The following is a 14165-nucleotide window of genomic DNA, read 5'->3' as shown; positions in this document are numbered from 1 at the left end:
CAAGGACTCTGAGATAATATTTGGACTGGAGAATGAGCTGGTAGTCAAGAGAGGGAAAGTACCTGATGAATTAGGAACTACCAGTGGATCAAATAGCAGACATACAGTCTAGGCATAAGCTTGGTATCTACAGTCACATGGGAACTATGATGAGGAGTCAAGGAAGACAATGATGTCCAACTATTACCAAAGAATAAGACAGGACTTGAGCCAGCTCAATGGAAAGAACAAGATCCATGCCATCAACATGTATATCCTGCCAACATTCCCTTTCTCATGCTCTGAGTACTTTTTCCATTTTCTTTACAAAATGTCTAATTATTAAAAAGAACAGTTGAAGCAATATGTTATTTTCTGCCATTTAATAAAAATGGCAATGAAAACACATTTTTCATTTTTCAAAATATGCCTACAAAGGGTATTTAAAGAGGAAAATGGATGTAGTTGCAATGATAGTCATTTGAATAGCTGGTTTTTGCCTACCTTAGGATGTTTTAAAAAGTGAGTAACTTTCAAAAGGTGGAAAACCCAATCTTGTTGGACTTCCAAATGGCTTTAAAGACATGGCTCTTCATTGGGGATACTGATGATTGATCTACCTTCAGTGTATAGTGCAGGTAGAGGATGTTTCTTGTTTATATTATTGTTTGAAATGTTTTGTTGCTGTTTGGAATTAAATGGCACTCAAGACATGTATGACCACTTGTTCAGTGACTGTTCAAAGTTGTGATGGCACTGAATGAAGGGGACTTATGAGGGGCCGGTGCAGCATCCCACTGAACACATGACTGTGATTTGGGCCCTCGATGCCTGGCTTGCAGTTACAATGTTGTAGCAAGCTGTGTTATATGATTGTGATTTTTGATGTTCCATGCCAGCTTTCCACAAACAATGTCAATAGGGAAACTGATAGGAAATTGGAAATCACTCTTGCTTCTTTTTTGCCTGCCCATGCTCCCTGAGTGGCTGCCCACAGGCCCCCTGTGGCTTAAAAGCATCCATTCCATAACACCTGCTTGTGCACTTGCCCACACTCTGAAACACCCTGCCATGCCATTCCCATCTGGCCTACATGTCTGCAGCGCCTTCTGCCTATTACCATTTAACAGCTTGCAGAGTCCTGGGGTTATGACGGTAACTGGGACTGCTGAGATTGCTTTTGCTAAGCCGTCATCAGGTTTTATGACTGCACATGACATCAGGTTTTATGACTGCATTGCTTAGCAATGGCAATGCCATCACAATCAAAGGACTACCTGTAATATTTAAGAATAATGGTTGAGGTGAACTAGACAGTTTGGCCATCTTGCTCAATATGCGATGACCTGCAATGACAAACTAGAACAAGATATCCCTCCTCCATTAGCAGCTGGTATAAAAGACGTCTCAATTGTGATTCCAGCCATCAAACAAACAGCCATCAAGATTCAATATCCATTGATAGCTCAATCCTATTGAATGGCTTTATACATTTAATAAACTATCCTGGGCATGGCAAAGGGAGGAAAGATCTATCACAATGCAAACTCTGAAATTTACACAACTATGTCCAATACGGAGATACAAATATAATGGTGCTGTTTGCACTGTGACAATATGATGCATGGTTTTATTTATTCTTAAAATTTAATCAATTTGTATTCTGCCTTATTCAAAAAGTAACTCTAGGTAGCATATAGCAGAGAATTAAAATAACAGTACAGTCTCAAACAATAATCTCACAGACATCAGAACAAGATCCACTAACAATTTAAAAATATAATCTAATTTATCAGGGCAACATATTATAGTCCATCTAACCCATTGCCTGATGGAAGAGCCAGATGTTAGCAGCTCCAAGTATACTCCTGATTATAATTCAGTGTGATGTCCATCTTGCTAATTATCATGAGAATCATGTAAGCTAGGCAGGTGCTGAAATGTATTTGATGAGATAAATGTACCATTTCAGTAAAAAAGCACGGTTAGCTGAGCCTGGATGGACTCATTTACAGTGTCTTTGCCACCTACTGCCATCCTAGACAACAACAGATTGGCCACAATGACCTATACAATACACTAGTAATTTCCTTACGGGATTATGGCAATGCATAAAACTAGTGTTGCACTTGAATACAGCCAGGAAGCTTCAAATATTGCTGAATGCAGGGTAGCTAACAAAAGTTAAATGGAGTGGCCAGGTTGAATTGCATTACAATGATTGATGGTGCTGCACTGCCATAAGTACTTGTTTTCAAGCACAATGAAAGGTGCTTATTTTCAAAGACTAATGGCTAGTAAGCAAGAACTTGAGGGAAGCATCTCCCTATAGCAGTCTGCCTTTCCTTGGGATCTGGTGATCTCCCTTTTTCAAAATCGGACTGTGTTAAAACAAATGGCTTTCTTTGCTTTGGCCCAGGAGAAGCTGCTCAGCCTCCACAGAGAAATGCATTTGAAATTTGCTTTTTTAAGATTTATATCTTGCCTTTTTTTTCCATTTACACCTCAATAGGGCAAATGTATCTAACTTACTCCTACTTTCCTCACAACAACCCTGTGAGGCGAATTGGGCTAAGAGAAAGTGGCCCAAAGTCACCCAGCTGATATTTCATACCTAAGATTGGACTAGAACTCAAGTCTCCTGGTTTCCAGGTGAACCATTTAAGCATCACATCAAACTTGCTATTTGGGGGTGGGGGAGGGAACATTGGAGTTCTGGTACACTTTGGAAGCCAAAAGCATCCAAATATTCTGAATTGCTAAGTAACTCAAAGCATTATTAGCTTTGGAATAGGTCTTCTCTTGGTCCCTTATTATTTAAATGTATTGGCCACATAACTCCAGTGGACTCTGGATGGCCAATAGCAATAGTATCGCTACCATTACCCTGGTACTGTAGTGCTATAGAAGCAGACGTGATGTTACTAAAAGTACCGCAGATCAGTCAGAAAAAGACCCAGCTCAAATCCATCGGACGCGATTTCTAGATTCAACAAATGACCAAAGTCAAGTCTACCTTCCCCCTTTGGTGCCACCCAAGCGAAAAACGCCGTGAGAAGCATACAGCTTTAACCTGACGGTTTTCTACCTGCCGTGGGAGGCTTTATGACAACCCCGCTAATCGGTTTGCGGAGCTCTTCTGGCATCCCACCTGGGGGGGGGTCTCCTCCTCCCTAGGGAGATTGTGACTACTCCATCGAAGGCTGGCCAGGCTCGCCGCCCGTCCCCCTCGTCGTCGTCCTCCGCTGCACGTCAACATGCAGTTCTTCTCTGCGCCTGGCGCGCGTCTGTCTTCCACGCCTTCGGCGCGCAGGGTGTGGAGGGAGTGGCTTTGGAAGCAAGCGCGCGCGCGGGCGAGCGAGCCTGCCAGCCAGCGGCCGGCCAGCCAGAGAGCGGCGCTGCGCTTCAGGTTTGCCTTTTTTTGCAGGGAAGAGCCGGCTGCGGATCACCTGCAGTAGTGGGGGAGCCACCGGGAGCTCCACCCCCGCTGTCCCTGTTAATCGCAGCCCTCTCTTCCCTCCCCGCTTGAGTTCTTCCCCATGCACTTGCACCAAGAAACCCGGGCTGAGCTGCCATTCTGCTGCAGAGAGGGAGTGACACACGTTCGAGCAGATTGGGCTAATCGACAGGCTTCGGGCTGCTCTCTCACTTTTTTTCCCTACTGAAGGTCCAGCTAGGCTTGGGAGCCCCTCGCTCAGCTGCAGACAGCGTCCTCCCCACCCCACCCCTCGTCTCCTCCTCCTCCTGCTTCCGTCCCGCAGGGTGCCTCCTCTTGCAGTTCCACACCACCTGCCAGCCCGGGCTCCGGAGGCAGCAGCAGCAGCGCCCGGGAGGCGAAAAGAAGGAGAGCGGGAGATCGCCATGGCTGAAGTGGGCGAAGGGGAAGACGAGATACAGTTCCTGCGAACTGTAAGCACTTAAGCGCTTCTCTTTCCTTTTGGCGGCTCCGCGTCCCCTTCGCGCATTGTTCATAGGTTGGGACGGAAGGGTCCGAGGCGAGGAGCAGATGGCTCGCGCGACAACCCGTTGCTAATCGGGGAAGCTCGGCGCTGAGGTTGGGGTGGGGGTACGCGGTTGGGGGGGGTAGGGAAGTGAGACCAGCGGGGGATCTCGGGGAGTGCTGCATTAAAGAGAGTTGATGAATGAAGGCAAATTCTCCGGCTCAGCTCTGGAATTCCTGGAGAGGCGGCGAGGCGGGGATGGTCTGAGGAACTGCCAACCTCCCTCTCCCTCTTCCCCGGCTGTCTCTACAATATTGTGGGAGGGGTCTGGAGTGGAAACCTGGCGAGGAGTTTTATGGCCCCTGCCGTCACCTGTTCTTAAAGAGTGACCAGTGGCGGATGACTACAATATTCAGAAACGAAACTGTTGACTGTCAGGTGTAAGGACCCCCGTAGAGTAACATTCCCTGGGGTGATGCTTTGGGGCGGCCCCCCTCCCCTTTACACGGGCTTCTGAAATAGATATTATCTCTATCTCTCTGGAGAAAGAACAGTAGGGACTCGCTCTTGGTCTCCCGTTGAGAAACCTGGACCGCGTGGAAAAGCCCTTAACATCCGAGGTTTTGGCTTGGACGGCGCCCCGCTCTCAAGTGGGGCGCGGGGTGTGTGTTAGCGGGATGGGACTTTTAGCAGGGCGCTGCACGGGGCGAACCGACCGCGTCCCGGGTTTTCCCTTCTCGCGCTGAGGTCTGGGTCACTTCTTGGGACGCTTCCAGTGGTCGAATTAGTCAGTCATTTATTTTGCAGTCGTCCTGCCTCGCGTATGGGATTTTATCAGGGATTTCAACGACGTCTAGTTTAATTTTCTTCCATGGGAGGGGAGGCATTAAAAAGAGAGAGAAAATAGCGTGCACGATGGTAGGGCAAGGAGCTGTTATTTTGAAAGCCCCCTGCATGTGTCTGGTCTTTTTTCCTTCTCACTCCTAAGTGCTTTACTGGTAAAACAAACCTGTGAAAATGTATGGCAGCTGTCCAAGAGCAGATCACTTAATATGTGGACTCCAACTGAATATATTTCCTTGGATCGTCTTCTCCTTCTTAACCCCCCCCCCACCAAATTGTTCTATGTACTGCAGATATTTTACCAAGCAGCAATACAGAGCCAAAAGCTGCAACAATACCTCATCTTCTGACAAAAGCAAATAATAGAAGGGGTAAAGAGGAGCCTTTCAGATCTTGTATATGACTTTTAGTTATATATTGTTAGCAATTTGGATTCTTCAACTGAAAGCATTTGAAATGAATAAACCATAAATGTAGTCCTATATTAGGACTGCAGTTACTGCTTTTGTGGAATATGCCTTTAAATAATACCTGTTTTGATAAAAAAAAGTCACAGTTGATTTTTTGATGTCTGGAAACTTAACACATTTGTAGAAATGGATGCTTTAGAAGATATGCAAATATATTTATATGTTTGGGAATGTATGATTGCTATACTTGATATTTAGAGACATTGGAAGTTTGGGTTGCTTTTAGAAGGAGATGCCCTAGTATAATAGTATGAATAGATTCAGCTATTTCACCCTTTTGTCCTTGAAAAGTTTTTTTTGTTATTTTTGTATGAGTGGTGAAATAACCACAATAAAATAGTGAGAAAATGAACAATTTACAAGTGGAAGAAGAAGCAATATGGATAATATATAAAAATGCCTGCATGAAGTAGCGCGGTTATTCTATTCAATTCCCAACTGGAAGCACCTTGTGTAATAATATTGCATTCTTATGTAATAAGATCTGATCATAACAAGTGGGTGTGAGGAACTACGAAAAAGTAGACCCTCTCCCCCACATCCTCAAAGCTGTCTTATTGGTGTTTGGATTTTCTAAATATATTGCAGTAACGAGATATTAATAAAACTAGCTTGGTCATGAGACTATTTATCATAAGTGCTCCTACAGTTATTTTATAATGTTAAGAGAATGAATATCAGACTAAAAACTTTTCTCAAGCTAAATATGACTCTTCCTGAGAAATTTGCTGAACCCATGGAAAAAATGTAGGACGAGTTATGTCTCCTACTACGGTACTTTGATTTGCCTAAATGTTCTGGAAACTTCATGCAAAAATTTAAGTAGAATATTCCTGAGATAGAGTTATAATATTTGAATTGTTGTCGGGGAATAAGGTAGTCATGTGCAAGTCACAGCTAATGACTTGAGCACATAAAAGCAATGTTCAACGCGATAGCACTTGAGAGTAAAAACATGTTACGTAAACTACTCTTCAGATTATGCATATTTTGCTAGAAATAAAGGTTTGGAAATCCTAGCCAGAGATTATCTTTTTAAAATCCTCAGACTGTTTTTATTGGAAACATTAATGACCTTGAAGAGGACAAATTGTAAACGGTGGGAAGATTTTGATATAACCTGTATAAAAAGTAAATTCCAAAACGTAATGGAAGAGCTGTTGGTTTATTTCCTTTCTTTAACCTTGCAGTTTATTTCTGTCTCCCATTCATTCTTTGAAATATATCAGGAAAATAATGCTTATATAGTATTATTATAATATAATAGTTTAAATCAGCATGTGGACAATACTGCAATAGAATATGATTTGTTTGTATTTCCTTTTGTATATTTCTTAAATTCCAAATCCATGATTTAATTTTAGGAGCTTTGGTTATTCATCTGGTTTTCAATTTTAGTTTAGCTTTGGCCTTGAATAAGTTAGCCATTTTTATTTTTAAGCCATAACCCTATTCTGGTTAAAAATCTTTTATGTCACTTAAGTGAATATGAATTTCAAAATACAAAATGTTTGTTGCTCATAAAAGAGCGATAGTCACTTTTAATTATTGAGCAAGAATTTTATTCTAGAATGTTCTCACTATTACATATACATGCAATTGAATATCTAAGCAGAAAGTAATTTTGAAGTGTTATATGTTTACCTGCCCCCCCATCTATTTTTTTCATCTAAACCAGATGGATAGTAAAATAGATAAAAGTCTTAAAATTAGTTTTGTATATTTTTGTATACTTTATGTACATTAAAGAATATTGAAAAGTACTTATTCAGTATTTGTAAATTCTATTCCATGTATATAGTATACTAATTTTGTGTTATAGAGAAGTGTTTCAGCCTCTGATTTCTCCCAGGTTTTTTTGTCATCTCTTTTTTTTAAATGCATATGGTGAACTCTATATAGTCAACGTGCAGATCTATGACTCAGGTTATTTTACCATAATATCATCATTGGTCTGATTTCTAAGTAGTTGCATGAATATTCATTATTTAAAATTTATATAGTTTATTTAAAATGTCGTATTAACTTAAAGAAAGTGGGTATCTACTACAAAATTAAATGCAATGTTTGTGACTTTTCTATAACTAAATAGTTGGATTATTATGTTTCTTTCTTGACCTGCTTTAGAATATTTAAAACATTATTTTGTTTAATACTGTATAGCCATACCAAATTGGTTGCTTAAAACTTACACATTTTAAATTCAGTAGGGGAAGAAATTAGTGTAGTTCACATTTGTCCAATTTTGTAATTTTAAACCTGTATATAAGCCAAATTTTTAAAATTTGAAGTTATTTAAGTATTTTCATATAATAGTGAAATATCAGAATCTTTAAGAATTACATTAGAGAAAATGTTTTCAAAACTTTAAGTAACCCTGCAATAATGTGCATAAAAATACAAGTTACACAAACTTTTAATATTTAAGTGAAATGAATTTTGAGATATTTGTAAGAATTAAAAATGGAAAAAGCCCTAAAATTGACAAATTTGCAAATTTCTGCGCATTAGTTAAGAATATTATTGAATCTATAATGCTTACCCATGTTGTGTTGCCAGTAGAACAGAGTGCTTGTATCTAACTCACATCTTTCTTGAACTTTGCACTTATATAATTGGATCCAGAAGATTGAAGAGTTCTCTAGAATAAGTTTCCGGAAAAAATGAGTATACCATCCTTTGTGTAAATTGGAAACTTGTGTAATCTAGTTAGGATTGCTTATAATTCAAAATTTATATTTTTATTTGAATATCTGTGCTTTTTCTGAGGATTGAGGGAGTGATGCAGAAAAATTGTACTGCTAGTGCCTTTGCAACAACTATATATTTATTGTTATAAAATAAATCATAATATCAGAATGAAGCTTATTTAAATAATTGTCCTTCTCTATTAATAAAATAAACAGCGTACATGCTTTACAATGTATAACATGAAGTAATTTTAACATAATTAGTAATTTTTCAGAATTTTTTATTTTATTTTCTAAAATGAATTGATAAATTGTCACTGTTGATATGAACTTTGAAGTTTATTTATTTATAATTTAGATTTCTAAGGGTACACTAAGGCTATAAGAGTGAAATTCACTATGGATACAGAGCTGCCTATATTGTATTTTGTGAGAAAAGCTATAGTGATATGTGTTTTGTAAGTGCATCCTTCTGAAAAATCCTACATAGATCTTTGAAAAAGACTGTCAAGCTGCTAATATAGTGCAGCCTTTACAGTGACACTGCTGAAGAGATTATCCATGTAGTGTATCTAGAATGGCCTAGTGCGTCAGTCCCGGATAAAGTGATTTGTGCATACTTCTTAAATTGCATTTTACCTTTTTTCTGTGGAAAAGACAATCCCAGTTGTTTTGTTGCATTTTGAATGAATTTTCTTGCTTAAAAAAAAAAAAAACTTCGGAGAATTGATCCGTTGATGTTTCCTACTTAACCAAAACAAATGCAGCAGAAACTAACAACAACAACAATTTCAGTGGTTTAATTTGGTCTTTTGTGCAGGACATTCATGAATCAAATGTAGGCATTGGGATGTTTTCCAAATACCTGTGGTAGTTAGTAGGATGGAGGAGTTGTAGTCTCAAGTCCTTTTAAATGGAACTGATATCCCACAGGGAATGTGTATAATTGAGACCAGATCTGTGATGATGTCTTGGAGCATGTGACATCACTGTGGCTTGTTTCAGATTCCTATACTGGATACACCCATCCCACTTAGGATTTCATTGCATCACTGTTTTATCACTGTGATCCTCAAATGCCCCAAAATATAATGATAAAAAGTGCATTCATAGTCATTCAAATTTGCTCACTCATACTAGAATCTTAAGGACAATAACAATAGCAATAGCAGTTAGACTTATATACCGCTTCATAGGGCTTTCAGCCCTCTCTAAGCGGTTTACAGAGTCAGCATATTGCCCCCACAATCTGGGTCCTCATTTTACCCACCGCGAAAGGATGGAAGGCTGAGTCAACCTTGGACAAGAGAATCATCTACATTACTTTATATAGCTTTCAGAGTTCCATGTTTTTTCCCCTTTTCAACTTGTATTTGTATTTGTCAAACAAGTACAAGATAGCAGGTATAAATATAAACATGGACATGAATGAAAAAAATTGAATACAAATAAATGGGAATAATAGGGCAGGGACGGTAGGCACGCTGGTGCACTTATGTACGCCCCCTTTATGGACCTCTTAGGAATGGGGTGAGGTCCACAGTAGACTAAGATTTCTGAGATTTTCTCTGCAATTTCAGATTCATTTATGTTGAATGGAACATATGAGCCACCAATGAGGACAACAATTAGAATTTTAAATATTATTCTAGCCAAAATGATGATAATACTGAAGATAATAATTAAATGGAGGAATGAAGATGCAAAAACCAGTTTAAGTATACCATTTGACCCTTTCTAGAAAAAGTATTTGTTTATAGGCGCAACCTGATATCTTTAAAGTCATTAATGATCTTTCATCAAAGTGTTGTTTAATGTTTCAGTCAAATATACTTGTAACAGTCACTGCTTTGCTAACATGTTTAACATTTAATATGTTTTTAAAAGGCTATTGTTTGATCAGGAACTACTTTATAATTTATGATCATAAAACTTTAAAGGAAAATGAACTCCAGGCAGGCTAAGCACTTGATGATACTTGGATTTGTACTGTTGTATGCATTTCTATGTTGTTATCTGTAAAAATATTTATATCTGAATTCCATTGTGTTCAATAGAGGTTTTTTTGTCAGTCAGCACACCTGATTGTTTTCATACTGTAGTGTGGAATTACCATGCATTCAGATTAACTGGATGTCTACACAATTTAATAATTTGTAATCTCACTTGTTTCCCAGTGCTTCTGTACATTGTCATAGACATCCTAGTCTTTCTGACAACAATAAAGCAATACCAAAATCTTACAAAATGCCCTTGATGGTTGCCTATTTTTTCTTTCGAAGATTTAGAAAACCAGTAAGCCTATCATAACATAGTACTAAAAACATTTTAATCGGTTTTTTAATAAGCATCAGGATAAAATTCTGGTTATATTTTTTTAAAGTATGAGTGAAATGCTGTTTAAATAAACATGTACAATAATGCTATAAACCAGTCTATCTCAACCTGGTTATTTCTACACTAGCAAAATTTCCATTTTATCCTGGTGACCTTTATAATGTAGAAATGTATAGTATAGTTACATAAGTCGAAACGCCCAAAAATAAATTTTCAGGAAGTGAGTTCATTGAGTAAGCAAACAGACAGCTAGTAGGATGTTGATGGTGGACTTCCAACAGGAGGAATCAATAAAAACAAGAGACTTGTGATGCAACAGTGCATTCAGATTTGCTGATTTACTATTGTGAATTATAGAGAGATTGTATCCAGCTGAACAAACAGAAGCTGCCAAAGTGACAATAGAAGAAATGAAAGGCAACCAATTCTAGGGAACAATTTCATCAAGTAAGGAAATGGAATGCTCTACAAGATCTTTGGCAGTGGAATTTGGCAGAAGAGTTTAAAGGGAGATGTTAATGCCTAAAAAGAATGAAATCTATATATGCAACAAAATGCAAACTCACTGCTGTAAGGAAAAGTATAAGTGAAGAATAGGTTGCTATCCTTGTACTAAACAAAGATCCAGTTTGAAAACAGCTTGCTATACGGAAGTTAACCAATAGAGGAGTAAGCCAAGTGATGGTAGTTACAATTAGAAACAAGAGATTTAGAAGATTTTTTTTCAGTACAAGAATTGAAAAACAGAATTTGGATTCTCAGGCAGAAGCAACTTTAAGTCTCGTAAGGAAGACCAGGAGACAAGCATGAATACAATGGAGTGGCGGAAGAGTAGAATGTGTACAGTTTCTACATACAAAAAGCTAAAGAGGAATGTTGTAGCTAGTGATTGATTGCTTCAAGTAATAGGGATGTGTGTCAGAGGATCTGCCAGTTTATGAGGTGTCTTATCCATTTAGGGTCAGTAATTCATGTCCAGTGAAAAATATATGTCTGACCAATAAGGTGTCTGCATTTTCTCTAATCCAGGCATCCTTAGCCCCCAATTCCCATTTGTGATCTAATAGGCAAGGCTGGTACAGCAACGCTAAGCATCATCTTGTGGGATTGGAGTCCTATTGGAATAAGAAACATATTAAGTATATTAAGTTCTATTAAACCACTCAGTGGAAAATTATCCATTTATAAGATTAATAGCTTTCGTTGTTCATTCACAATATGGGACTGAAACAAGATAAGAAATATGAAATATGATTATGCTGGTATATCAGTTTGAAATACAGCAAAGCAACTTGTTCGAAAAGAACAAAATCAACTGAATTGAAGTTGCACAGTGCTGTATATTAAAATTTTATGTGTATTTCACTTACAAAGAAATTCAAGGGAATGAACTTACTGATATGCTTGAGAGCATTCAGACTGAAGTAAATGAAACAAGGAAAAAAGCAGTATTGTTATTGATGTCTATCACTAGCACTTAGTAAAGACAAAATATGATTGAACCTCTCCAAAATAAACAAAGCTTTCAAACAACTTTGTTTGAAATGGGATGGGAATTTTTAATGATTTTGATGTCTGTTGGGAGATGAAGTCTACCAAATATAAAACTTTCAGATAATTGAAGCACAGTCCTTCCCAATTTTGCTGAATTTTTTTCTTGCGAAAATGTAGAAAGGTACAGCAGGAATTAGAAAAGGTGGAAAGAAAGTAACCATGTGATGCTGCAATTCTACATTTTAAGGGAAATTAAAGTTGAGTACAGCCAAATGAAATTTCCATATTCTGAACTTCAGAAAAATGAATTTTGATAAAAGAACAATAAGTAATAGGATTCTGTGATAGAAAAAAAATTGGTAAAGGCGTCCAAGATAGGTGATTGTTCCTAAAAAGTTTATAAATGCATTAATTGTAAGTAAACTCAATGAGAGAAAAAAGGATTATAACAAAATAACCTACTCTGGCTACACAAGAAGCTTACTAAAATTCTGAAGTTTATATACGTAGACTGAAAGAGTAAGTGACAACTAACAAAGAATACTTAGTAGTCCAGATTTGTGGAAATAGTGTCAAAAAATCTAAAGCCTGGAATGATCTAAGATTGACAATGGACAAGAAAAGGGGATTTATCAGATAAATTTTAAATAAGAAAAGATAATATGTGAATTGCTCAGTGAAGATGTAAAAGTAACAGAAAACAGAGAAAACGCATTTTGGGTGGCTATACAGTATAAATAACAATAATAAGCTGATAAAGAGATAGAACCTTTGATTGAATCAAAGGGAAAGCCTTACTGATTTTGAATAATCTGAAGTTTCTAGGGCAAATTATTTACCTTCGGTGCATCCTAGGACAATGATGTATTTGTTGATGGTAAGATTCTATTCGTTTACTTTGACAAATGATGGAGTAGGGTTGGGTAGGGCAGGGCAGGGCACAGCAGAGCAGAATACTTTATTATCCAAGTGTGATTAAACACACAAGGAATTTGTCTCTGGTGCATAAGCTCTCAGGGTACATATAAAACAAAGGATAAAGCAATGGTAACATGGTAATATAAGACAAAACTCTGGAAATGAAGTGTTCAGCAGAGTGATGGCACGAGGAAAAAAACTCTAGTTATTTTGGCATGGAATGCTCTGTAGTGGTGTCCCGTGGGGAGGAGTTGAAACAGTTTATGTCCAGGATGTGAAGGGTCTATAAATATTTTCTCAACCCTTTGACCTGTGCAGTATGCAGGTCTTCAGTGGAAGGTAGGCTGGTTGCAATAGTTCTTTCTGCAGATCTAACTATCTGTTGAAGTCTACACTTGTCCTTTATGGATGCTGTACCAAACTAGATAGTACAAATGTCTGGTTTATACAAATGACGGACTCAATAATTCCTCTGTAGAACTGTATCAGCAGCTCCTTGGGCATTCTGAACTTTCTGAGTTGTCAAATTATCAAATGACTAGAGAAGGGTAAATGGTTATCTCCTCAAAACAGAAAAAAACAGGCCACGAGCAGTTATAGATCAGTAAATCTGACATCTGTAATTAGGAAGATCCTAAAGCCATTCATAAATATTGAGAAGAATGTAGTTATTATTAGAAACTGGTATGAATGTGTTAAGAATAATCTTGGCAGAGGTTATGTTTTATTCAGGCACCTTCCTTAGTCGATTGTGAGAATGATTTGGACATAATTGATCTTAAGAAAGCATTTGATAAAGTATTTCTGATTAGTTAGATATAAGTAGTTGCATTTAAATAAATATGACCTTGGAAAATTTTGCCTACTTCCTTCAAAGGCTATTTGTGTATGCACTATTTCCAGTAGGATCATAAGTGAAGCATTCTGTTGTGGTTATGAAAAAATATTCAGAGTTGACAGAGACCGTCTTTGAAACAATGACTTGAAGCAATAATATTTTATCCAGTAGTGTCTGCCAAAGGATGTAAAGAGGTTCAGCCTGATAAAAATAGGATCATAACGCAAATTTCACATCTTTTCTACATGTGTCAAAGCATCACACGCACGTTCCCCATAGGAGCAGAGCTTAAGTCACAACAGTGTGTTTATCATTTCGATGTAAGGTTGTGAGGATGCTGCTAATTATTTCATGGGTACATGAAATAATAATATAATATTTCATGGGTACATCTAGGTTAATTAATACTCCCTGAGTTTAGATAATGGTTATTTTTTTCAGCTGCCACAGACCCACAGTTTTGTAGGCCATTTACTGATTATTACATAATGGGAAGGTGATACCAGTTCACCAACTCCTTTGATAATTACCTTTGTAACTTCCCTACCTCCTCCAGATTTTTAAAGCATTAATTCTTTCAAATCCTGTATGTTCTCAGTTTCTGTCTTGTTTTTCTTCAAAAATAATATTACAACTGTTCACATTGTGTTCCAAT

The 14165-nt window shown here is 37.7% G+C and overlaps 1 protein-coding gene across 1 annotated transcript in view; it reads left to right on the top strand.

The window, feature by feature from the left end:
• The first annotated feature begins 3795 nt into the window (after positions 1-3795).
• RYR2 (ryanodine receptor 2) overlaps positions 3796-14165 on the top strand; it is a 276429-nt gene continuing 266059 nt past the window's right edge. Inside the window, exon 1 of the mRNA XM_087718053.1 lies at positions 3796-3888. Coding sequence (XP_087574179.1) covers positions 3841-3888 — 48 coding nt within the window. The 5' untranslated portion in view covers positions 3796-3840. The remainder of the gene's footprint in view (positions 3889-14165) is intronic.

Source organism: Thamnophis sirtalis, unplaced genomic scaffold (genome assembly GCF_051295495.1).
Source record: "Thamnophis sirtalis isolate CommonGarterSnake01/CBP01778 unplaced genomic scaffold, rThaSir2_p1.2 scaffold_6, whole genome shotgun sequence".
NCBI classification, from domain to species: Eukaryota; Metazoa; Chordata; class Lepidosauria; order Squamata; family Natricidae; genus Thamnophis; species Thamnophis sirtalis.
This window is presented reverse-complemented; position numbering and strand designations above follow the sequence as displayed.